This window comes from Maylandia zebra, linkage group LG11 (genome assembly GCF_041146795.1).
Source record: "Maylandia zebra isolate NMK-2024a linkage group LG11, Mzebra_GT3a, whole genome shotgun sequence".
Classification (NCBI taxonomy): Eukaryota; Metazoa; Chordata; class Actinopteri; order Cichliformes; family Cichlidae; genus Maylandia; species Maylandia zebra.
In genome coordinates, this window is record NC_135177.1 from 18,843,526 (window position 1) to 18,870,157 (window position 26,632).

At 42.7% G+C, this 26,632-nt stretch overlaps 1 protein-coding gene across 7 annotated transcripts in view; it reads left to right on the plus strand.

The window, feature by feature from the left end:
* Window positions 1-26,632, plus strand: part of nphs1 (NPHS1 adhesion molecule, nephrin) — a 48,507-nt gene that overhangs the window by 18,847 nt on the left and 3,028 nt on the right. For 6 of the 7 annotated variants that reach the window (XM_004541548.2, XM_004541549.2, XM_076889921.1 and 3 more), the window contains 20 exons: window positions 2,918-3,040; window positions 3,711-3,792; window positions 6,615-6,718; window positions 8,550-8,671; window positions 8,876-9,047; window positions 10,307-10,464; window positions 11,538-11,679; window positions 16,424-16,548; window positions 16,650-16,818; window positions 17,000-17,129; window positions 17,320-17,492; window positions 18,201-18,341; window positions 18,866-19,006; window positions 20,652-20,773; window positions 21,342-21,501; window positions 21,611-21,767; window positions 22,046-22,197; window positions 25,842-25,953; window positions 26,049-26,230; window positions 26,338-26,388. In XM_004541548.2, the coding sequence (XP_004541605.2) occupies window positions 2,918-3,040; window positions 3,711-3,792; window positions 6,615-6,718; window positions 8,550-8,671; window positions 8,876-9,047; window positions 10,307-10,464; window positions 11,538-11,679; window positions 16,424-16,548; window positions 16,650-16,818; window positions 17,000-17,129; window positions 17,320-17,492; window positions 18,201-18,341; window positions 18,866-19,006; window positions 20,652-20,773; window positions 21,342-21,501; window positions 21,611-21,767; window positions 22,046-22,197; window positions 25,842-25,953; window positions 26,049-26,230; window positions 26,338-26,388 (2,718 nt within the window). The remainder of the gene's footprint in view (window positions 1-2,917; window positions 3,041-3,710; window positions 3,793-6,614; window positions 6,719-8,549; window positions 8,672-8,875; window positions 9,048-10,306; window positions 10,465-11,537; window positions 11,680-16,423; window positions 16,549-16,649; window positions 16,819-16,999; window positions 17,130-17,319; window positions 17,493-18,200; window positions 18,342-18,865; window positions 19,007-20,651; window positions 20,774-21,341; window positions 21,502-21,610; window positions 21,768-22,045; window positions 22,198-25,841; window positions 25,954-26,048; window positions 26,231-26,337; window positions 26,389-26,632) is intronic. The other variant, XM_014412032.2, reaches the window with a different exon arrangement.

Consider the following 26,632-nt stretch of genomic DNA (forward strand, 5'->3'; position numbering starts at 1 on the left):
AACATGATCCCACACGGCTTCAATAATGTTGAGGTCCCTCCTCTGGGGAGGCCAATCCATGAATAACAGTGTTTAATTATATGTTTTTCTATCTAGTGAAAGTGTTTAGGATCAATATGGGCTGAAAAATGAAACTGCTGTCAATCAGATGCTTTCCATTGTATTGTATGGTGGATCAAAATTTAATGGTACATTTCTGTGTTCATTAAACTAAATGGAAACAAATTATGTGTTTTTGTGACAGGCTGCTAGTATCAAATACCTAAAGATGCAAAGTTGTCTGTTATATGTAAAAGCAACACTTGTTAATTACTTCAGTTAGGTGCCTTTTGAATAATTCACTGGTCAGTGTTAAGTAGCTTCCTCTGAAAATGGTCAGGTACAAGCGACTGAACTGAAAATGAGTTTAAAAATAGCTAGTGTCCAAAGAAAACCTTTGAAAGCCATTCAGAAATCCTGGAGAACTATTGCTCAAGAAAAAAAGCAAATTGAAAGCAAAATAAAGAGAAATGAGGGGGTGGCTCAAGACTTTTGCACAGTACAATATAGAAGGAAAAAAAAACATTCTTGCACACATACTGTGAAAATATGGTGTTCGACAAGCTTTATCATCCAAAGATGAAACTGATGAGTTGTGTCTTTCTGGTGTTAAGAAGTCAGAGCTCCATTATTATCTATCCTATTCAGCATAAGCTTTTTAGAGACTTTCTATCCTCTGGGCCTTTTCCAATATCTTTCGGAGAATCAGGTTAGTATCACATGTTAGACCATGCAGACACTGGTGCCTGTTTTTAGAGTGAAATGAGATGAATGTAGCTTGTCTGCACATTCACTCGCCTGTGTCGGAGTGTTTGTGCGTGCAAATCTGCATTCACTGTAGACTTGAGTTTATCTTTGGGTGCTTGTGTGCAATGGAGAAAAGAGAGCATGTGCATCTGTATGTGAATGAGAAAGAAGGATAGGTGCAAAGAGCTGCTTATGCATATTGATGTGTGTCTGCTAATCTGGTTCTTATCTGCTTTATCCATCCATCCGTCCGTATTTGTCTAATAAAGCGAATATTTCAGCTCAGCGTTTCACATCTGAACTGCAGGATCAAGTCCTTGCCTATCTGTGTTCATATATGTACCTTAACAAGAGAAACAGAAGCAGAAAAGCAGACGGAAAGAGGAAGGATTTAAAAAATCCCACTTAGAAGTATACAAAGAAAGGGCAGAAAGAGTTAATTAAGAAAACAGCATGGTTGCTGTCTGCTCTTTGCTCTGAGTGCGTGTCTAGTAATTGAGCCGGATGTGTGTTTTATTGTTGTCCACATGTTCTATCGCAATTGTACAAATGTGCATTGGTGCAGGTTTAGCTTGACTGGGCTTATTCCCTCACATGGCTTTTCTGAGGGGATGTGATGGATGGCGGCTGTAAGTCCCAGTCCAAGCTGGAACACACCTTCCTCTGCGCTTCTGCAGTTTAACTGCAGTGGTCAAGAAAGATAGTGTGGGTGGAGGGAGGTGGGCTCGGGCTGCTAGAGGGGAATGATGGAGTGAACGAAAGATAAGAGGAACAGGCCAGCATGAGCGAGCGAGGAAAAAATTAGATACCTGCCTGCCTCATTTGTGAACATATCATTATTCTTATTTTAGGATTTGTTAGGCTGCCAGACACCCTTCGAGCACAACAAGTGATGCGCCTGTGTGAATTGTGTGGGCCTGAGTAGATTGAGAGTACAGGGGCTGTCAATAGATGCATGGCCCAGTCATCTTCTCTGGGAAGAGGGAGGGGAAAACAAACAAATGCATCTCATTATTGCTGTGCGCGCCTCTGCAGTGCTCTGGGTAACCCATCACAGTCCACACAGATTCAATTGCTTCTTTTAAATCAGTTTGAAGCTGCAGCCACATCTCATCTGTCTCAATAGCAGACTAGAGCAAAGAGGTGACTCTGCACACAGCAACAGCTCCTCCTAGTGGCCACGAGTCAACTGGACGTAGAGGTAGATGTTGAATGGCTGGCTGGTTTGGTTACTTGTGGTCCAGCTGTTGAGCCATACATTGGCAGCGGGGTTTATCTCCGGACTGAGCGGCAGCTATCTCCCTGCTCCGCCTAATCCTCCACAGCCCGTCTTATAGTCACATTTCATTCTTGCAGTATCTCTTTTCTCCTCTGCCAGTCTTTCATCTCCCTTTACACGCACACATCTCCTTCCTGTACTTACCAACTCTCTATTCTGTCTGTTAACTCAGGCAGCCTTTGCACTTGATCTCTGATGAAAGAAAACAACCTTCACAGTAACCATAGTTTCTAATTCTACAAGCTCACCCACACACTAAAAGCCAGCACAATACATGGCCAGTTATCTGTAGGCTAGTGCGTGCTTAATTTAACTGATGCTCTTGGTAAGGAGGGGCTAACAGATCTGCAAAGAATCTCTTTCATAATTAGTTGGTGACAGATTTCTCAATTTACTGCCCAAATTTTTTTCGGTCCCTTGTGTTAAAAGCTATGTGTTTTTTCCCTTTTCTTTTCCTGGAATCTCTATTTATGGTCAGATAAAAGGATTGTAGAGAACAGTGGAGAAGTGAAGACTGCTTTGATCAGTCCAGAAAGCACATATTTAGCTTGGGGGTGATCTGAGTAGAGAAGTGTTTGGTGTTTGCTATGATAGATTAGCACTGGATTGGTTTCATCACCGTTTCATCTTTATATTCTCTTCTTGTCCACAATTTGTATTGAAACGCAACCAAACATCAAACCTAAATCATTCAAAAACTGACAGTGTGACACTCCAGTCAGTCCCAGATATTACAATCCTATTATCATATCACTGCATAAAGCTTAGAGCAATGGCTAGAAATCAGTGTAATCTATAGTTTTTTAGGTGCTGATGTTAAGTTGGAAACTTGAGCTGTTTTCTCTCTTTCAGTCCCTCCGTCCAAGCCGTACTTTGACATGGACATGTCAACACCTTGGGAAGCCGGGAAGAAGTACACCGTCACCTGCGTTGCCCCTGATGCAAAGCCTTTGGCAGAAATCACACTTTATAAAGGTGAGTCATGCTTTGTGCTCCATTAGATTTTTATCTTGATGGTCAGGCTGACAAGCTGGAAGGAAGGGCCAGCCGCCTTTTTGATATTCTACAGTCTGCCATGCGTATAGGCCTCAACCTGAATATTTTAACAAGAAAACACAGAATAAAATTCGAGTCCACTAAAGGCTTCTTGTTTCTTAGTTTTGTTTTGGTTTTTTTTAAATTGCAGAGTTGAAAGGAGGAGACTCTGTGTGGGAGGAAATAGCCTGAACATTTGAATTTCCAGATGTTTGTTTCACAGTTTCATGTAGAGTCAATTTATTGCAGGTTCCTTGTTGTTTACAAAAGCATCTACAATATTGCCATCGCTTTGTTTTTACCTCTTCTTCTTCTGTCACACCTATTACGCTGTATCGTGCTGAAACCGAGCGAGAGATGTTCCCTTTGTTCCAGCGGTGTGAATTTGTCTGCGGGGTTGTGCTGTAGGTCTAACATATAATTTCATAGTTTCATATTTTTAGACCACGTACGCATGATTTCTGCACGACAGTCGCGCACACATATGCACCATAGTCCAGTATTTGCAATTCTGCATGAGAATAACACTGGTGTTTGTGTTTCGCATGAACAAATTTACACACAGTATTCTTCTTTTTTTTGTGCGCCTTCCCCCCATTGTGTCTTTTAGATGGAGTTGAGCTGACAGGTGCAGAGTCTTTCTCCACTTCTGGCTCAAAGGATAAGCTTCTGAACGCGCATGCTGAAGTAACGTATGTGTTCAGCTGCCTGCCAGACTCATTCTCCTCACCAACCTGCTCAATCTCCCCAAGTCTGTCTATGTTTCTTGTTTCCCTTGTTTTCACCGTGCTCTTATTCTCACCTTCTGTCTTAGTGAGTACAATGAATTTCTGCACACACACAAACTGCTTCTTGGCACTGTGGAGTTGAATTAGCTTCTGTCAAATGCACAAAATTACATTCCAGCAGCGAGACAAATCCAATCCTTGCTGGTTCGCCTGGTGCCCATACATTAAGCGGGGCCATAGATTACTTTAATCCTGCATATCTCCTCTATGTCAAAGATAATAACCTCTTGTCATATCTTCAGATAACATTGGTACTGAGGAGCTGCGATGTTGTTTAACTCTCAAGCAGAGAAGCCGAGGTCTTAAGCAATATTGATGCTTCTTCCACATATTCACGCTGAGCATACACAGCAGTGGGCGATATGTGATGGTTACAGTTGTCACTGAACTGTAGTTTGATATAGAAGATGTAAACAGAGAGAGTAAACTAGACTCAGAATAAATTCACTGTTTCTAAGTACATTGCAAAGTGCCTTGCTTTTATTCCCATGGCTCCTGACAACACACACAGCGTAAAACAGAGTTGGGGTACTTACATATTAGCTAAAACCATCTGTTTTTTTGTTTTATTTAACACTTCTAATATTCCACTACATTTATCATTTAACCAGTTACAGATACTGGTTATCTTATTTTGCAAATAACTGTTAAAATTATCCTTTTTTTCCACAAAACTCGAAGACTAGAGAAAAATAACAACACATTTCTGCCAGAACTCTGTGTTTTTCCTACCCCATTATTCACCTCATGACTTCTAAGATTTATGCTTTTACTGGTGTTCACAGTACACTCACAGACAAAGACAGGCACTTTATCATTGCAACTATTAAAATCAAATTATACGGAAAGAAAAAAGAAAGCTAAACCAGCTGCTCAGTGAGCAATTTGTACGCGTATGTAACAGATTTGTCACTCGGTGAAAAAATCTTTGCAAAAGTGTTTTCTACTTTGATTCTCTTCTGAAATTGTGTGAGTTTGTGAAGAGAATTGTGCCTCGCTAAAATGTGTCATTAGTGAGGGTTGTAAAGTCTTCAACTTATGCTAAAGGATAGAGAGGATACTGAGCTTTACTCACCAGAAATTATGAGACAGGTACTGCTGAATTAAAGGTGAGAAGGGAGGTTTTATATTGCTGTGTTCGTGTTTCTGCCTACATCATTATCATCAGTGTTTGCCCTGCAAACATCATTGCAAGTCAGCAATCATTCTGAGATATCGTAGATTGCAACGAGTGTAAATATACCTCAAAATTAAGCGGGAGAAGTTGCGAAACAATATTGATGCATTGATGTAAATAGCAAATTAGTTTATGCTTTTATTTACACCCATCTTTGTTGGGTGTAATGGGTTGGATCCATTTTTCCCCTCATAACTTTGTGGTACAGATGCCACAAGGTGCTAGAAACCTTCCTCTGAGATTTTGGTCCATAGTGGCGTGATAGCATCACAGTTGCTGCAGATTTGTTGTCTGATCTGGATGTTCCACATATGCCAAAGGTGCTCCATCTGATTGAAATCTGATGACTGTGGAGGCCATTTGAGTGCACTGAACTCACTGTCCAATGCTCAAGAATCCAATTTAAGATTATTTGAGAATATCCTGCTGGTAGCAGCCATCAGAAGATGGGTACACTGTGGTCATAAAAGGATGGACATGCAACAAAACTGAGAAAGGCGATGTTGTTTAAACAATGTTTAGTTGGTATTAAAGAATCCAAATTCTGCCAAGAAAATATCCCCGCCTGAGCTGTTGCTACAAGGCAGCATGGATTCATGCTTTTATGCTTTTTCCACAAAATTCTGGCCCTAACATCTGAGTGTCACAGCAGAAATTGAGACTCATCAGATCTAAATTCTCTCTTTTGCAATTCTGTTGAGCCTTTGTGAAGTGTTGCATGTTAAGAGATGCTCTTCCGCATTGCTTGGTTGTAACAATGGATTTTTTTGAGCTACTGTTGCCTTCCTAGCAGCTTGAAGCAGTCTGGCCATTCTCTGACCTCTGACATCAACAAGACATTTTCACTCAGAGAATTGCCGCCTCGCTGGATATTGTCTCGTTTTTGGACATTCTCTGGAAACCCTAGAGATGGCTGTGTGGGGAAAATCCCAGCAGATAAGCAGTTTCTGAAATACTCAAACCAGCCCATCTGGCACCAACAAACATGCCACATTCACTTAAATGAACTTTCATCCCCATTCTGATGCTTGTTTTGAACTTCAGCATTTCATCTGGGCCATGGCTACATGACTAAATGCAATGAGTTGCTGCCACGTGATTGGCTGGTTAGACATTTGCATTAGCAAGCAGCTGCACAGCTGTACCTAAAAAAAAAAGTGACCTGTGAGTGTATATTGAACTATATTTACCTTCAGTGCTGTTTGTCATTTCCACCTTCCCTAAAACCTGGTCTCCTGACTCTGAGTCAGATACACGTCATGTGTCTAACTCATTCCTCATGGATAAATATATTACATGATACTTGTCACTTTGTTTATCTCACCAGACTTCCTAAAGCCTAAAAACATCCCCAAATCCGTGCAACCCTTGAAAAGGCATTTGATTGTGACCTTACACTGGACTGTATTTACATCGATGTGTCAATTTTTTTTTTTATGAAACGCATTTGAATATCTTTTGGGATGATGGGATTTTTTTTTACAGCTTTATATCTTTCAGTAATAGTTTGTTATTGTCATTTCTTCTGTCCTTCTGTTACCTCTTAAAGGGTCACTGCTCTGAGTTCTGACAATGGGAGGGAGTTGGCCTGTCACGCCATGAACCCCACCCTCCTCAAGCCTGTGGAGACCACAATGGCTATGAATGTGTACTGTGAGTGTCTCAACCTGTCTTTAAACTGATGGCCAACACCCTAATTTTATATAAAACACACACACACACACTCTACCACACAGGAACAGAACCCGAGGGGGGCCCTTGGGTATCCGGCATTGTGCACTCAGTCTGTGTTAGTGGCGCAAGGAAAAACATTTAAGCTGAAGGCAAAGTCACACCTACTTCAAAACAACATTCAGCTGGGGCAAACTTGTGAACATCCAACTCTCAAGGCAGCCTGTGCTGGACAGAGGGAAGAGGTTGATGTGACCAAAGCAGTAAGCAGTTGTTTTCTACAGTTTTGGCTGTGGCTAATAAAGCAGCCTGCAATTAAATTTCTGTGGGTTTGGATGTGTTTAATAATCTGGAATTATTTACATGCTTGGTTATTGCCCCAGCGTTAACCAAGGCACATAAACTAATTATTAGATGAATTACACGAGCAAGAATTGTGCTAGAGAATTTTTTTTAACAATAATATATTTCTAATATGGAAAGCTCAGGACACCACATTTAATAATAATAAATCTTACAAAACTAGCCCAGCAACTTTTGTGCTCATCAGCTCAAATTAAATTTAGAATCCACCGAGGAAGGAAACTAAGCCAGTTTCTGTTGCCTTTTCTTTCATGTTTTTATAAAAACCACGCAACATAATATAATAAATCCATTGCTGCACATGAAGGTTAGCTGACACGCGGGATGTCTTTGCCATTGCGTTTGGCAAAGAAACAATGAAAGCTGTTGTTGCTGAATAAACAACCAGTGCTCTACTGCCACTGTTGTTTACTACAGTGTGGGTTTGGTGTTTTCTACCCTGTTGATCAGCTGAAGTAATGGATTGTTGAGGCCTTAGAGTGTACCCACCTGCTTGTCCCGGGACTAAATCATGCTGTTGATTAAAGTGGAGGAGGGCTGCTGATACTTTCAGCAGTGAGTGTTCCCTCCTGCTCAGCTGCGGTATTATCCACAGGCTGACTACACACCTTAATGCTGTCCCTATGCTTTCCTTCTGCTCGTCAAATACATTTCATTGCGATGTTGACCCTGTGCTAACTTGCATATGACAAATAAAACTGAAAACTGAAACACACGAGACACAATAGTTGCTGTTTTATCATTCACCAGTAACTGCGAGTGCTCCTCCCTTCCTCCCTGTCTCTCTTCTCTGCATTAAGCAGTATGGGCTCTCTGCTAAAGTGCTAGTGTTGCAGAACTTGGGACCACCGCCGCAGTCTTACTCAGTATGCTAGCCCATCAAAGCCAGCGCGGTGGCCATTTTCAGCCAGCTAGATTGTTAGCAAGGTGGCAATTTGTCATGCTGGCCCAGGGTCTGCAGTCTGCTCTCTGAAACTGATTGCAGCAATAACAAAGGCCCATCCTCTTCTAATTTATTTTACTGCATATATTTTATTCGAGGAGGCTGTAATTTATTCATATTTCACGTTGCCTTATTACTGTTTGAACATCTGTTATTTTGCTTTATGGACTGGATCCAGCTCACTGCTCCCTTAATACTTAATGCTTTCATCAGATCCGGACCTCTTATCCCACAGTCATGCTGAATGACCAATTTATTGGCCCCGTCTCAACAAATAGGGATGCTTCCTGTTCAATTGCCAAGAGTCTCCTCATCGCACTGCAGTTTCTTTTTTTTTTCTTCTCTTTTTCTTTTTTTTTTAATACTGTCCTATTGGCCACACCATGGTTCTGTTTCTCTGAGTTACTACACCTCTTTTCTTCTCTCACCTCTTCCTCTTTTTCTCGTGCTCATCCTCTGTGCCATTTCTTCTTGTCACCCCCCACCCCCATCCCCCTTTCTTGACAGTCGCACCTCAGCCTCCAGTTATTCTGGGTCTGGAGAGGAATGAAGTCAAAGCAGAGAGAACGCTTGTGTTGGAGTGTGTGTCATATGGTGGAAACCCCCTTGCCACTCTCCACTGGACCAAGGTAAATCTCCTGCGCCATCTGTTAAGGAAGCTTTGTAACACACTGTCACGCTGGCAAAATGAGCCATTCCTGTTAAAAAACTCGCAGCATAAGTATCCCATTCTTTGTAGCTTCTGTTCTTCGCTGCCTGCGCCATATGGGAGCTTGCAACTACTCAAACATTCTGTTGCCTTTTTGAGTTTCATGTGTTCATCCGTCTGTCAGAACGGAGAAGTTCTGTCTATGACTTGGGAGGAGGACGTTGTTGCTCAGAAGTCCAGCAGCATACTCAAACTGAAGATCACCCCCGCTGACAACCAGGCAGAGCTGTGCTGTGAAAGCTCCAATCTGGTGTCCCGATCTCCTCTTTCTGTCAGCCGCAAAATAACAGTTCTCTGTGAGTGAAAATAACTTTTAATACACTGCGCAGTGCTGGAACACACATGCACACTCTGGTAAAAAACAAAGCCCAGACAGGACTGAGTGATTGCAGGTTATTAATAATATGGACGCATTGCAGAGGAGTATAATACATCTTTCCTCCAAGCCCAATCTTTTTGCTGTCCCAGTAAATATTGTAAAGTTAATATCATTAATGAAACTAATGGTTTCTATGGCTGCAGCCCATAATTCCAATTGCCTCCAGATTAGTACCACTGTATGCTCTTTCGTAGCTGTTACATAAATTTAGCTGAATTGCTTCAACGCGCAGTCCTGAGGCACTAACGGCGACACTTTGAAACAGTAACGCCCATAGTTAAGAGATTATACTTTTCTCTCTGAATATAAAATGTTTGTTTCAGCAACAATAGAACAAATACGAAATTAATATTTATCAGCCTTGGTGCATTGAGTCTAACAATAGCCTGATTTTCACTACAGAGCCACACAATGTGGAGAGCTTTAAATGCTGTCTGATTGATGCGCCGATTTTATGTAAATATGATTAGGAGCGGCCCTTCCGCTTTCTCGTGCTATGTAAATGTGGTTTAAATTGCACCAGCGCGCCTCCATTTACCAAAACCCCCAGCAGGCTGTGGTGCCATGCCTCCCAGTCATCCATTCAGAGATGGTGAAAATGAACCGCTGACTGCCTGACAATGCTCTAGGCGCTGGCAGAAGCTGGAGGGCACGGAGCAAGACTCACTGGTGAAATATGAATATGCCTCCTTCACCATACAGCACCTGCAAGAATTTCAGCGGTCGGTGTGTGTGTGTGTGTGTGTGTGTGTGTGTGGATTAGGCAGATGCATTCCACACAGTGTCACATGTGGAACAGACATAAAAACACAAAAGATTTACATGCATGACCCCTCCTACTAGAAGCCTGCCAGCTTGGTCCCAAGGCTTTGTATTCCCCGGAAGGCTTTATACGACTGCATCACTTTGCCTGCAGCTATTGTACCCTGTCTACCCCTCTGGTTAAAACGAAGCAGACTTTAGAAACCACAATGAAAACCCCCAGAGAAAACAAGTTGCCACTCAAAGTGATTTTTTTCCCTCTCACCCTTGATACAGCTCTGTGTTTCACATCCAAAAATAGTTGCGCTGGCTCTGTGATCAGAATATGTAGCTGTTGAATGTACTATTCACGGGATGATATTTTCACTGACTTGTCTTTGTATGTTTTCCCATGCATGTGTGCGTGTACATCAGTTGAGCCTGCTGAGCTGACGCTGTCGGGTTCGTTAACAGCAATTGAGGGGCAAGAGTTGAATCTCAGCTGCTACACCACCTCCAGCAATCCCCCCGTCGACATCCGCTGGTGGCTGGGCTACAAGGAGCTCAACAACACTTCTGTTGCTATGGAGGAGGTGGGACTACACGGGACGCAATTTGCACAACGCTGAAATTCATCCATGCAGTCCTATGACTAGTTAACATCCTGGTCGATTTACACAGAATACTGAAAAAGGTTGTGTTTATATATATATATATATATATATATATATATATATATATATATATATATATATATATATATATATATATATATATATATATATTTATTTTTATGAATAGATAGGCAAAAGGCATGGAAGCTAATGTACAAAAACATTTCCTTTCAGTCAAGCTTGCCTTCAGGGTATCAACAAAAAACTATAAAAATGCCTCCTATTGCATTAAAAGAATCCTCAATAATGCAATGTGACCTCATGTGAACCGTTATAGATGAAAGAAAACAGTATGACCATGAGCTGTCTCTGGATAGGCCTGCTGCAGCTTTGCAAATGAATCATCCGATTCCAAAAAGAGTATTCTGCTGTTCTTCTCCTCTTTTGTGTATGCTAATAAGATCAAAGTGAATAAAAGCTGACACAGAAGATGAGTATTATTAAACAAGCTCTTTATTCATCTGGTAGCAGCATTTTCATTTGATCTTACACAAGGCATTCACTGTGCCGTATGCGAGCTTTAATGCATGCGACACAGTGTGAGGCGAATGAAGACTGACGCTCCTGTCCAGTGTCTTTGTTAGTCTTTCTGACTGTGGCTTTTACAGTAATTACCACAATAATAGCTTTAATAACCAGATGTGCTGCAAAGGCATGACCACTATCAGGCAGGTGCAAAATGACACTTGCCTCAATTTATAACAGTGTGCAAAGCCGGAGAGTCAGATGAATATACTTATTTATCACAGACCATGCACAACATCAGTTATTACAGTGGCTAATTTGCCATCTGTATTCGCCAAGACAAACCAGCGAGGGTTGTTTTTCTCACAGACCCCCCCCCCCCCCCCCCCCCCCCACACACACACGCACACACGCACGCACACACACACACACACACACACACACACACACACACATACAACTAAGTAAGGATGCCAGACCAAGACTGTCTGTCCCCCAAAACTGTCAGATGTTCTTTGTGTCTGCAGGGAGACAACGGTGGGATGACAATCATGTCCAACATGACCCACCGGGTCTCCAGGGAGGAGCACGGGATGAAGCTCACCTGTGAGGCTTTTAACAAGGGAACACATTTCTCCAAAACCCAGAGCGATGAACTCAGTGTCTACTGTAAGTGACTTTAAGTTTTCTAAGTAAGCGTGGTTTCTTGAATTCCTTTGATATTAGTGTACATAATTGCCACAAGAAAACTTCATGGAGAATAAAACTTTGATTCCAGCATTGTTCTGAAGGGTTAATGAAACTGTACAGTCCAGTAAACAAAACAATTTTCACAATAGCATTGTGCACCTAAACATGTAGTGAGGGTGTGCTGGGAACAGCTAGCAGAGGCCCCAGTCTGCGAAATCTTCAACGCACACCTCCGGCAGAGCTTCAACAGCATTCCGAGTCCGAATGGACCATGTTCAGCATCTCCATTGCAGCCGCAAGGTGGTTGGTGCCTGCAGTGGTGGTAATCCCCGAACCAAATGGTGGACACCAGAGGTGAAGGGAGCCACCAGGCTGAAGAAGGAGTCCTATCGGGCTTGGTTAGCCTGTGGGACTGGCTGACAGCTGACAGGTATCGACAGGCCAAGAAGGCCAAGACAGGCCAAGACCTCAGAAGGTCTGCTAGATGATGTTAATGCAGCATTACGGACGATACCTACAGCCACGATTACCGACTAACAAGTTGATCTACAATACGGCAGCAGTGATCAGTGAGATGCTTGGCTACAAGTTGAACAGCCACAAGGGGCAGTACCCTCCATGGAGAAGGAGGCTAGAGGCTAAGATCAAGGTAGCACAGAGGGAGGTTAGCCAACTATCGGAGTTGCAGAAAGGCGCGATGAGGAAGGTGCCTAAGAAGTACAGGAAGCTGTCCATACCTGAGGCCTTGGAAACTGCCAAGCAATGACTCACAGCCTTGGCCAGCCGCTTGAGGAGGTACACCAGAGAGATAGAAGGCAAGAGAATAAACCAGCTGTTCTCCACAGAACCAGCCAAGGTGTACTTTTCAGTGGCAGGGGAACAATATGAGAACAGCACCACCAAGGCTGGAGGCAGAACAATACTGGAAGAGCATACGGGAGAAGGACGCAACCCATAACGGCAACCCATAGCGGCAATACTCAGTGGCTAGTGGATCTGAGGGCAGACCACAGCGACCTCCAGTAACCATCACAGTGGCAGATATCCAAGAAAGGGTCTCCAGTATGAAGAGTTGGACAGCACCAGGTCCTGACATGGTTCACGCCTACTGGCTGAAGAAGCTGACTGCACTCCACGAGCGCCTGGCAGCACAAATGAACCAGCTGCTAGTTAACGAGAGACACCCAGAATGGCTAACCGAAGGCCGGATAGTCCTGATCCTCAAGGACCCCCAGAAGAGACCGGTCCCCTCCAACTACCGACCAATAACCTGCCTCAGCACCACATGGAAGCGCCTGTCAGGCATCATAGCGGCTAAGATGAACAGGCACATGGGTCAATACATAAGCGGGGCACAGAAAGGGATGGGCAAGAATACCAGAGGCGCAAAACACTTGCTACTGGCAGACCAAGCAGTCAGCCGAGACTGCAGGACCAGACTGACCAACCTGTGCACTGCCTGGATTGATTACAAGAAGGCCTATGACTCAATGCCCCACACCTGGATCCTGGAATGCCTAGAATTGTACGAGATCAATGGGACCCTGAGAACCTTCATCAGGAACTCAATGGGGATGTGGCGGACAACACTAGAGGCCAACTCCAAGCCCATAGCGCAAGTCACCATCAAGTGCGGGATCTACCAAGGAGATGCTCTGTCCCCACTGCTGTTCTGCATAGGCCTTAACCCCCTCAGTGAGATAATTGACAAGACTGGCTAAGGATACCGACTACGGAATGGAGCAGTTGTCAGCCACCTCCTGTACATGGATGACATCAAGCTGTATGCCAAGAGTGAACGAGACATTGATTCACTGATCCACACCACCAGGATATACAGCAATGACATCGGAATGTCGTTCGGGCTGGAGAAGTGTAGTTGGATAGTAACAAAGAGAGGGAAGGTAGTCAGAACGGAGGGGATCAAACTACCAGAAGGCAACATTGCAGACATAGAGGACAGTTACAAGTACCTGGGGATCCCGCAGGCGAATGGGAACCATGAAGAGGCCGCTAGGAAAGCTGCAACCACCAAGTACCTGCAGAGGGTCAGGCAAGTCCTGAGGAGTCAGCTGAACGGTAAGAACAAGATCCGGGCTATCAACACCCACGCCCTGCCCATGATCAGGTACCCGGCTGGGGTAATAGGCTGGCCAAAGGAGGAGATGGAAGCCACTGACATCAAGACAAGAAAGCTCCTTACCATGCATGGAGGGTTTCACCCCAAGTCCAGGGGTGAGGCTGTGAGGCCACAGTCCAGGATGAGACAAGGAACATCCACGAATACATCACAAAGATGGCCCCAACTGACAGCGTGCTCAATGAATACCTCAGGCAGCAGAAACCCAAGAAAATAGAGGAAGGCGAGGAACCATCATGGAAGGACAGACCCCTGCACGGTATGTACCACCGGCAGATAGAGGAGGTGGCTGATATCCAGAAATCCTACCAGTGGCTGGACAAAGCTGGACTGAAAGACAGCACGGAAGCACTAATCATGGCAGCACAGGAACAAGCACTAAGCACAAGATCCATAGAGGCTGGGGTCTATCACACCAGGCAGGACCCCAGGTGCAGGCTGTGTAAAGATGCTCCAGAGACAATCCAGCACATAACAGCAGGGTGTAAGATGCTAGCAGGCAGGACATACATGGAACGCCATAACCAAGTGGCCGGCATAGTGTACAGGAACATCTGTGCCGAGTATAACCTGGAAGTCCCGAGGTCAAAATGGGAGACGCCCCCAAGGGTATTGGAGAATGACCAAGCTAGGATCCTGTGGGACTTCCAGATACAGACGGACAAAATGGTGGTGGCTAACCAACCGGACATAGTGGTGGTAGACAAACATCAGAAGACGGCCGTAGTGATCGATGTAGCGGTTCTGAATGACAGCAACATCAGGAAGAAGGAACACGAGAAGATCGAGAAATACCAAGGGCTCAAAGAAGAGCTCGAGAAGATGTGGAGGGTGAAGGTGACGGTGGTCCCAGTGGTAATCGGAGCACTAGGTGCGGTGTCTCTCCGCTTACTTGATGTTTTGTTGCACTGAAAATATAATCAGAAGGGTTTTTTTCTTGTCTGTGCTGCTTTAGCTGACCTAGTTAGTATACAAATGGACACACAGATGCAGGTTATTAACAAATGTGAGAAAGAACCTCTCATTAACAGAACCAAAATCAAATATATGATGAGTCTTTTTTTTTTTTTCAAAGAAGCGGATCCCTAATGTTTTTCTGTTGATGTGTCAAAGACCAAAATGCTATCAAGCCTGAAAAAAACATACTTACTTCTTAATATTTTATATGTAGTTGTTAATTAATTTTTGAAAAAAATAAATTAAGTATTCCTTCATTTCCAAATAATACAAGTCAACAAAATTCATTATAAGATAAATCATGCCACCCATTTTACATGCAGCAAGAAAACACGAATGTGATTAGGGTCTAATTACACTGGGTAAGTTAATCATAAACATATAAAGATATATTAGAGGTTAATATGAAAATCCACATCTTGACTTAATGAAGTTTCATAAATACTCATCAAGCATATGTAACAAATTAAACAGCAAAATATTTAAAGAGATATTTAAATTGCAAGTAAGCTTCCAAAGCCATACCTTATTGGTATATTATTGGTAACAATATGCCAATGGATCCTATAGATAGAAAAAACTGACATCGTTTACAGGTTTAATTGCAAAAAGAAGTCAGATGTTAAATAAACTTATATGGAACATCCTGATGCTCACCTATTATATCAGTAAAAACATTATTATAATAAATTTATGGTCTCAATTTCTCATTCCAAGTCTTATTGACATTATGTTTATAAGATAAGTAAAATATAGGATAAGGTGGTATACAGTATGCTTTTGAGTGGGGCTACATTGTGATTGACACGCTGCAACCATGCCGTGTCCCCAGTTTCTCCTTTGTGATGTCTAGTTTGAGACAAAATTCTCAAACTAAGGTTTTAAAACAGGACTTCCATGAACAATGGGTGACAGCATGGATCTTTTATATACAGTCTGCACAAGGTAATAAACCCAAGAAAAAGTAGAGTAGTTACAGTTATACATTAAATGTGTCTTTTTTTTTTTTATTTTCAGTTGAAAAAACAGCCAACACATCCTTGGTATTAAATTAACCATTGCAAAGTACCTACTTACTGGAGGCCAGCCACCACTGACACACTTAAAGAGATTGCTCTGCAGACACTAATATGGAAGCCTAATATGGAAGCCTAATGTGTCTGGGGTTTTCAGGGATGGGCAGTGGACCAATCCACAATGAGGGAAATGAAGGAGGGACACAATCTTTTGAGTGTCTATAATTAGCAAAAGTCTTTTCATTGCATTTTCTTGTATAATTTAATGTTATATTATTGTGTTTGCAATGATTTGAGGACAACTGTTTGTTTTTCCCAGGAGGGGGAAAACAAACAGCCAATTTCTGCCAATTGATTAGATAACAGAGTTTGGAGAAAAGCACCAGTGGGGACCGATGATATTTCAGGAGGTTTACTGCCACCCTGTCCCCCCCACAGTTCCAGGAAAAGTCTTTTGCAGAAATTTTTGAACTGATATTTGTATAATTGATATCAACTTCAGCTCTTTTAAAGAGACCAGTCCCTTAATACAAGATGGAAAACAGGTCTACTTAACATATTTAAAAAAAAAACCCCAAAGGAACTGATCATAAAAAATTACAATCAACAGACCCCCCTCAAAAAGTCTGGATCAATGCTCCACCTGAAGATGTCCCCTTACGTTCTGGAAGCACGGTCCATATGGTCTGTTTCGCCACTGGGGGAAATCCGAAAGCAACTTTGGCTTGGTTCAAGGTGAGAATGCACTGCCGTAAGAGCATGCCTGACTGTATATTTGTGTCGTGGTGTTTGTCGAGCCTAAACACAGAGATCTACAATCTTTCTTTGTGATTTAGGATGGAACGGCAGTGACTGGTGCAATGCAGCAGACCTCGTTTGATATGGGTGTAGCTCGAGAACTGATCGTGGTCCTGACAGCAAGTGACAACATGGCCAGCTACCGCTGTGACGCCACGAATAAAGCAAAGAAAACCATCTCTGCATACACCAAGCTCAGGGTTCACTGTGAGTAAGACTGGAGCTTTAAGACTTGAACTTTCTCCCAGTCTAACTTAGCTGAGAGAAAAGCATTATATTAGATAAATGAATTTCACAGCAGATTTGATTTACTGCATTTTATATCCTTCATCTTGAAATAATCAATGAGTCAAAATTGAATTTTCGTGTTTACTCTGTGGTTCTCCAGTTACACCAGTAAGTATGAAGATCACAGCCCAACAAGAGGTACTTCGTCAGGGTGAGGCGCTAATCCTGGAGTGCCAGGCTGGAAGCAGCAGTCCGATGGCAAACATCTCCTGGATCTTGGGCCCATTAAGGTTTGCCTAGTCAGTAGGCTAAAGGGGACATAACAGAAAAAGCTCTTATGTAAAATCAGATCCCCAATTCACTATCAGAATGAGTCTGAATGATTGATGTTTATCCTATTAAATGAGGAGAAATGATAACTGTTTGGTGCACTTGAAGTCCTTTATTAATTGGATTTACTGGTTGGCAATTGTGTCGTAGGTTGCAGGGAGTCGAGGAGGAACCCAGGGATGCTGAGTTTGGTGGCATTTCAGTGCACAGTTCTCTGTCTCTGAATCTGACTTCACAGCATCACAACCAGAAGGTCATCTGCCAGGCCTACAGCCATGTTTTGGCAGAGGGGACCAACATGTACTATAAGCTCAATGTGCTTTGTAAGTAGAAGGTGAATTGTTTGCTCACGTCTCTCTCTCTTTTTTTTTCTCATTCTTTCCTGTCACTGACTGAGAGATTTGGGTTGCATCATTCTTAAATGATGCACAATGATGATCATTAATGACGTGGATCAAAAAGTAGTTTGCTGATGTGACTTTGCAGAATGTGTGTTCAATATAATTTTTTTTGTTTACCGGAAACCTTTGTTGTGAGTTGTGGGTCTGTTGAGCTCTGTGGCAATGTGTCCTAATTGTGCATTTGCTTTGCTGCATGGCCATGTTTGTCTTTGATGCCATTTCACAGGCAGCAGCCAGCCACTGTTTCAAAGCTTGGTGCTGTGTATGAGCATGAAGGAATGTCACTGTGTGTTTGTGCAGAGCTGCCGTTGGACAACAGTACTGTCACTCGTTGTTTTAATGCCTGTCCCTCTTCCTCCTGTGCTGCCTTACTCCCCCGTCCTCTAAGTGTGTGAAGTTAGTAAGATCTGGAATTATTGGTGGGATGTCGACTTTCTACTTGTTTGACTCTCATTAGTGTCTCTTCGTGCTTTCACGTCCAACATGTTTTGTGTGTCTTTGTGCTCACTCTTGGTGGTTCTGTGGCACTGACTTTATATCCTTGCCACTGATCTATTTGCTTAGTATGAATCCAATTCACTGTAGCTGTATTTTATTTTATTTTATTTTTTTGTGCTGCTTGTCTGTCAGACCCACCAGAATTCAGCCCAGACCAACCAACAGAGGTGCAGGTGCTTGAGGATGACATGGCAGTCATCCCACTGCTGGTCTCAGCTAACCCAGAGGAGGTCTCCTGCATTTGGCTGCACCGCAGGGAGAAGCTGGTCAAAGGTGATCTAGGGTTGTGTGATGGCTCTATAAACCAGGTCCTAGTTGAGCTGAGCCAGCAAGTAAGCACTCAGCTCTGCCATTCAGGGTCTGAATAAAACATGGCAGGTTAGCCAGCATGGGACCCTGCCAAATGTGATTCTCATTACTGCTCTAATGTATGCAGTCTAAATGAGGATTGCTGTCTCCCTGAATACAACACAACAGTTCTAAACCTGGCTTCTCCTCCTGGCCAGTGTCACCAGGGCCCTGCTGCACCCACTCTCTTTTTCTGTTAGCTCCATTATACAACAGCACTATAAAATGACTATTTTAAATGCAGAAATCCACCTATTACATTTTAAGCGCTGTGGAAAAGAAGGTGTCTCTCTCTCACAGTCTATTGTTGGCTTGATGTGAGAATCCGGCCAGACCAATCAATAATTAGACGTCACTTAGAGACCAGTGGCCAGAGGACATTCAGTTGATGAGCATGTAATGAATACTTAATTTACCATTGCTTTTTACGTCTGTGTGTGTTTTGGTAGAGGGAGATTACCGCTATCACTGGTTAGATGACCACTCACTGGAGATCAGGAATGTGTCAAGGAACGATGCCGGAGTTTACGCCGTCAAGTGTGAAAACGATGAAGGCGCAAACGAAATCTCCATCACGCTGGACGTTCAGTGTAAGACCCTGCACACAGGAAATGGACGAGCTCGTGTGAATCTTTAGATTTGCACACACTTTCTGATGTTGTTCTGTTGCTCCTATACCTTTTGAAAGGGAGCAAACATTTTATAGAAGTTAATGAAAGTGCCCCAAGAAGCCAACTACAATGGCAAAGGAGATTTTTAAACAATGATTGAGATGGTAACTCTTTATTGAATAGGTTTCCTTCTTTAAATAGAGAATGAGCAGAATTTCTCTTGCCTGTTTTGTAAATTGAATTTGAATCGGAACAGTATGACTGCTTTTGAACTTGACAGTGTGCATCCACACATGCTGACAACAACTCTGACTTCTAGTTCCTCCCCGCCAAACGTACCTCATTCATTAGACCTCCATGCAAGGCCATCCACCACCACTGCTGCCCCAGGCCCAGCCTCAAGCTCTAGGCCCTCTGCCCCGATACTGATGATTTAATAATAGGAATGTGGAAAATGTAGGTCTGCCTGATTCACTAAAGCCCATGGTACATGCCTAATGGATTCTGCCATCTTGATCTGACTGGGCTTGACAGTTGTAGATATTCATTATGTATGGAGAATTGTGGTAGCTTTTATGTGTGGCGGTGTAAGCCACTTATTGGTGTCGTTCTTGGTTAGGAGACCAACATGGGTGGATTCCACAAACCCAGAGGTCTGTGTCTTGCTAGCGTTTCCCATCACTGTTCCTCAAGAGTGAACATAGGTTTAGACAAGTAGGCACTAATGGCTTTATTGTTGCAAGTACACGGCACCCATGGGATGTATGAAAAGCTTGTGAGGCAGAGGCGAACAAAGAAAAGAGGTGTAGTCATGCAGTGAGGAAGAAGATATAGCGTATATGTAGAATGATTGTATATGTATAAAAATGGCAAACTGGAGGGTCACCAGGTTACCCTACTCCTCTTGTTTGTTTCATCACTGTCACACCTTCATAGGTCACATGACCAGATGTCTGTTACAGACACATCTATAAGAAGAACAGATGCTCTTACTGTGTTTCTTCCTTTCTCTTTCTTGTTTTGCTTATTTAGTTATTCCATTTGCTTAACTCATGTCCATATTTGATTTATTTTTATTTTTGTTGTGTCCCCTTTTCCCTTTAGCTAATCACTTCCCTATTTATATGTTAGCCAGACTGCCTTTATGCTCTTTATTGTCTCACTGTCAGCTTTCCAATGAGTTTTTATTGTTGTTTTGTGTGTATGACCTTTACCTGTTTCTGCCTTGTTGACAGAGCTTGTTTTAAGTAAGTGCACTTCATTAGTATTTTTGGATTTTTTTTTCCTTTCTGATGCTTTTCTCTTGTTTTATTTTTTTGACTAATGACCATACAGAGAATGAACTCAAGCCTGATAGTTAAGTAGTGGAGTTGAGACTTTGCTTGGTCTCCTCTGCGACCCCTGTGTTTTCAATTCTTGGTCTTGGTTATCACCTAAAGAAGTTAATGACATTGTATCCAAAGCACAGTGGCCAATTATAATGGGTTTATGAATATTTGCAAAGGCAAACTGGTGTAAGAGTAATTACAGCAATGCAGCAAGCCTGTTTAATGGTTTGCCAAATGATTTGTCCCTGGTTGACATTGCTCCTGCCGTAACCTTATTCCTTTTTTCTTACCCTCAGATGCTCCAAGTGTCAAAGCAGAGAAAGAGCCGGTGTTCGTGAACCTGGGGGAAACAGCAGATCTGATATGTGTGGCAGATACGAACCCGATTATAGCTGGCATGTTCTCTTGGAAATGGCTGGTGAGAGCCACATATATAAAAAAAACGTACATAGAAGCAGTCATCCAATAAATGACCTTCCTTTTATCTGGCTTCCTTTCTTGCCATTTTTTTTACTGGCCTTTGCAAATGCCCAGATGCACCATATTTCACTGGCTCTAACTATCCTTCCACCCCACCTCTTCCTGCTCCACGCTCAGCCCAAATCCAGAAAAATAGCTTTCATTACTGCTGCGTGACTAAAGGGCACATTCGTCAATGTGGCGTGGTCTCTGTATCTACCGATGCCGACCAGTCTTAACCCACCCCCTGGCAGTCGTGTGTGCGTGTCACTTTCAACCTGCATGGCCCCTCCTTCTCTCTTTTCCTGTGGCTCTCTAGCCTTTGGCATTATTCTTCTCTGTTCTCAGAGCTTGTTCCATTGAGTGCCCTTCCCATCCAGACCCCAGGCCCTGATGGTTTCCAGCTCAGCTCTTCCTCACAATCTACCTGTCTAGCTCTCATCCATCTAGACAGGTAGGGGAGGCAGATGTGTGCTGAGGGATAGCGGCTGTCGTCTTCTTATCCTGCCTCACTCTATCTTTGACAGGGAGAGGAGGAGGTGGAGATGGGCGAGGAAACCCAGGAAGACGAATCAGGCCTTCTGACCATCTATAATGTGACTCGGGCTCACGCTGGTAGTTATGAGTGCCTAGCCAATAATGGCATAGAACCCCCTGCCAGTGCACATATACGGTTGGTTGTGCAATGTGAGTTTTGTATTCGGTTTTCACTGTGAGAAGGCGATAAAACATTTCCATTTCCTCGCTGTGTGGTATCTGCAAGAATAATCTTCTATGCCCATCTTGTCATATATAGTTAAACCAGAGCTTCGTAAAGGTCCCCAATGGAGAAAGGTAGCAAGCAGAGGGGATGGCACTAGCACAGCTGAAATTGTGTGCCAGGCAGAGGGCGTTCCTCGTGTCGACTTCTCTTGGGAAAAAAGTGGTGTACTCATGGATTTTGAAAATCCCAGGTTGGAGAATTGAATATGTTAATTGTTTATGCTTGTGCTAAATTTGTATAATAAAAATAACTTCAAGTCAAATATTATATGCTACACTATTTTGCAATTTTTTAATATGTCATTGCTAAATCCAGATTTAGTGCTTTTGATATTTTTTACCTGTTCAACACTTTTTTGTGTCAAGCTGAGTAACATTAAAATGCAAAATGTGTGTCTGTATGCTAAGGATTTGTCTTTCTCTATTGTGTTTCTCTGGTTGTGTTTGTGTGTGTACGTTCATGCTACAGGTATGAGGAGATGATAATGAGGGAAGGCTCCTTTCACACCAGCACAGTTCGAGTGGTAAACGTGAGCGCAGTTTTGGACTACGCTGTCTTTAGCTGCACTGCACGCAACTCGCTTGGGGAAGACAAGCTAGACATCCAGCTCATCAGCACAAGTACTGAATCGCTATTTTTGTTTCCTGTGTGTGTGTGTGTGTGTGTGTGTGTGTGTGTGTGTGTGTGTGTGTGTGTGTGTGTGTGTGTGTGTGTGTGTGTGTGTGTGTGTGTGTGTGTGTGTGTGTAAGCCTATCTCTGTAGAGAGTTATAGGACTGAATCTTTCAAAGAAATTAACAGTATGTAATTTTTATTGTAGTTTGATTTTAATGGAGAGAAATCCAGAAAAAAACATACATTACATAAAAAGTTAGAAATTGATTTGTATGCCACTGAGATACGTATTTGATCCCCGAGCAAAACATGGCTAGGTACTTGGTGGAGAAACCCTTACTGCCAAGCACTGCAATGATATGTTTCTTGTAGATGATCACCAGGTTTGAACACACCTCAGGAGGGATTTGGGGCCGGTCTTCTTTACAGAAAATCTCTTAGTCCTTTAAGTCTCTTGGCTGCTGCTTGGCAACTCAAAGTTTCAGTTCCCTCCACAGATTTTCTTTCCATCTTCACTCCACAGGAACCTCAATGCGATGAAGTCATCCTGGATCCTTAGGGGAAAAACAGCACTAAAGCAAAGGTTTCAGCCTCTGTGGTTGACTGTAGGGATGCTGTTCTCTGGGTCGTAATAAGCATAATAACTGTGTTACCAATGGTGTTCTTGGTGATTGTGGTCCCTTCAGATCTGACTTAGAGTAGCTGATGGTAAATGATCAAACTCAGTGGTTATGGCTCAACATGTAGGGATTATTCATGGTTTATTGTTATTATCATGAATAATCATTATTCATGATTATTCATTATACTTGGTAGTGGAGGGCTATTTTTTTTCCTTTATTTCTAATTTGGCAGCGTATCACAATGACTGAGTCTGAGTGCTGCCTTGTCCAAAGTCTATCAGCCGTTTTCAGCAAAATTACAATAGTCTGGGGGAGGCACTAGACATCTAGACTTCTGTAAAGTGAAGAGAGTTGTTGCTCCTGAGAAGCAGCACTTTAAGTAAACTTATTCCACTGCTTTATCTCTACCTTATCATTTAGCCCATAGCACTACTTTACTTCTTCCTCAGATAATGCTGCAGTGATATGCTTGAGTCTGCCAGCATGCTTAGAGGTTTCTACCTTCAAGCTACCAGTGTATCTGTGCACTACCACTATTATCAGCACAGTCCAGCTTTGAGCAAAAGCCCACAGCCACAGTTGGACACATTTAATGTTTACTATAAAAACCATAAAATACAATCCAATATTGTTTTTTCCCCAGTCACTTTCTTTTCTTTTCCTTTTTTTTTTTTTTTTTACAGCTGTGAATATTCATAATTTATCTGACGCAGTGATAATACATTTTATATGCTTCCTTATCATTGTAGAGCCTGAGAGGAGGAGAGCTTTTTTCCTCTTGTAGCATGGTGCTTTTTGGATTTGAAGGAGACGAGATCCAAATAAGGCTGACCTCTCTGCCCTGGAATCTTATGAGCAAAGCTGATAGCGGGAATTATTTACTTTGCAAACTGGGCTGAAGCCCGGAGCCATAGACGAGCAGAGCATCCTTCTTATGTTGCTACGCTACTATCTCTCCTCCTTTTCCCCTCCACTATCTCTCCCTCTGCCCCCCAAAAAACCAACCTCCTTTTTTTTTCTTTTTTTTTTCTACGCTCCAAATGCCAAATAATCCACTTTTGCTTTACTACCCTGACTGAAGTTATGCCCTGTGTCAGACTGAAGACCTGGATTGCTTACACTGACCTTTGTTCACAATACTGATAATAATCAAGAGGCTTCATCCTTCACTGCAGAACATTTTTGGATAAAATGGATAAATCAGCTAGTTTATGCTGAGAAAGACCAGCTAAAGCTAAATCCCATGTTTACTCATCGCTTATACAACAAAGGGCAAGCAAGAGCAAATGAGGAGTGATGCAAAACTGCTGCTGTCGGGAAATATGAGGGTTTTTTTAAGCCTTTTCGCTAAACTTTGACAAAGAATAAACTGTTGGAAAAAATAAACAAGCTTTTAAAGCTTTCCGACAAATTTTAACCACAATGATCATCTCTCTTCTGGCCTGTTTACCGTCATTGGTTGTTCCCAGTTTTCTTGATTAAACATTCCAGACTAATATACCTGGAGTGATGTGTCATGAGGGCACAGCATGAAATTAAACTGCAAAAAAATAAAGCGAGCATTTTGTTCTGAGGTAAACAGTTATACACAGTATGGGTGCAGTATATCAGACAAAATCAGAATCAGAATCAGAATCAGAATACTTTATTGATCCCTGGGGGAAATTATTTTTTGTTACAGTGCTCCATTTTAAACCAACATTAAGACAAGACAGGCAATACGCTAACTAAGAATAGTACAATATATACATATATATACATACATACATACATACATAAGTCACTTATAAATAAATATTTGGAAAAGAAACATGTGTAGTTGTAGCAGCAAACAGTGTGTTAAGTGGATGCGTTGTACAGGGAGATGGCCACAGGCAGGAATGATTTCCTGTGTCGTTCAGTGGTGCTTTTCGGTAATCTCAGTCTCTCACTGAACGAGCTCCTGTGACTGACCAACATGTCATGGAGTGGGTGGGAGGTGTTATCCAACATTGTCTTTATCTTGGACAGCATCCGCCTCTCCGACACCACCTTGAGGGAGTCCAGCTCCATCCCCACAACATTGCTGGCCTTACGGATCAGTTTATTAAGTCTGTTGGCATCTGCGACCCTCAGCCTGCTCCCCCAGCATGCAACAGCATAGAGGATCGCACTGGCCACCACAGACTCATAGAAAATCCTCAGCATTTTCTGGCAGATGTTGAAGGACCTCAGTCGCCTCAAAAAATAGAGATGACTCTGGCCCTTCCTGTAAAGTGCTGTGGTGTTTTTAGCCCAGTCCAGTTTATTGTCAATGTGTACTCCAAGGTATTTATAGTCCTCCACAATGTCAACACTGACCCCCTGGATTGAAACAGGGGTCAAGTGTTTCCTGGTCTTCCTGAAGTCCACGATCAGTTCCTTGGTCTTTGCCACGTTGAGCTGCAGATGATTCTGCTCACACCACGTGACAAAGGAGTCGACCACAGCCCGGTACTCTGTCTCATCATCCCTGCTGATGCATCCAACCACCGCAGAGTCATCAGAAAACTTCTGAAGATGGCAGGTCTCTGTGCAGTGGCTGAAGTCTGTGGTGTAGAGGGTGAAGAGGAAGGGGGAGGGGGAGGGGGATTTTGTTCCTAACACAGCTGTATGACAAATGGGGAAAGTGAGAGTACCCCTAAGTGATTTTTCTTTCTATTTTCCTTTTGTCAAAAAATAAATAAATAATGGAAATGAAATAAAATTAAAAAAAAAAAACATCAGCTCTGAACTCATGTTTATCATTTTGTCTGTTTTTAACAGCTCCATTAAAAAGAAGGCGGCACCAGTCTAATCCACAGTAGCTCTTCATGCCTGCGAATGGAATCACTCGACTATATAATGGCACACATCTCAGTTTCTTAGCACCTAAAGCCTTTTCAAACAGCCCCCTGTTGAGTGACGGTGTTCAGCTCTCTCACAAAAATTGAGCGCACGCTTGCTTCTTCTTCCTTCTTTCTTTGTTTTTCTTCTTTTTTCATTTTTCTGCTTTTTCTTTTACCCTCAGATCACCCAGATCCCCCTTCATCGTTTCGCCAAGTCAGTGTTGGCCATGACTCTGTCACTCTTGAATGGATACCCGGCTTCAATGGTGGTTTGCAACAGAGATTCCGCATCAGGTGAAAGAGCCAAGAAACGATGTCAGATGAACAAGGGTGGGGTTTTTTTTCGGAGTCTCAAAGAATTGTACTTGACTAACTGTTTTGGTTGACAGGTACTGTTGGGATCAGTCTGTCAGTTTCCTGTATGTGGATGTCTTCCCTCCCAGTGAGACAACCTTTACTGTTACTGGTCTGCAGCCTGTCACCACTTACAACTTCTCTGTCAATGCCCTTAATGCAATAGGAGAGAGCGAATATGCTGACAACAATGCAGTACTGACCATCACCACTAAGGGTCAGTTTGGAGTAACCCCACTTTAGGGTTGAACAGCACAAGCACCTGATAGTCTGAGATCTAATTAACAAATGTGCATTTGCGGTCCTATTTTATTTTGTCTGTAGAGAGGCCAGATTCAGATGAGGACCCATCAGATATAGACCCAGCCTCACAGGGTAAGTCTTTTACACAGCAGCTACCTTCATTTGGCTAAATCATGTTAATATATGCACCTCCAATGCTTTTAATGTTTGCTGTAAAAGTGTGGTTGTCATGGCACCCACCCATACTTTTTCCCCTCTGCTAGTTTTTAATCAATAAAGACAATTGAGTGAGTGGTCGGGCCTGTCTCAGTCAGTTTTTATCTTTGCAAATTTCCATATTACTTCCTCTGCACAGAGATAATATTTCTAATGTTTT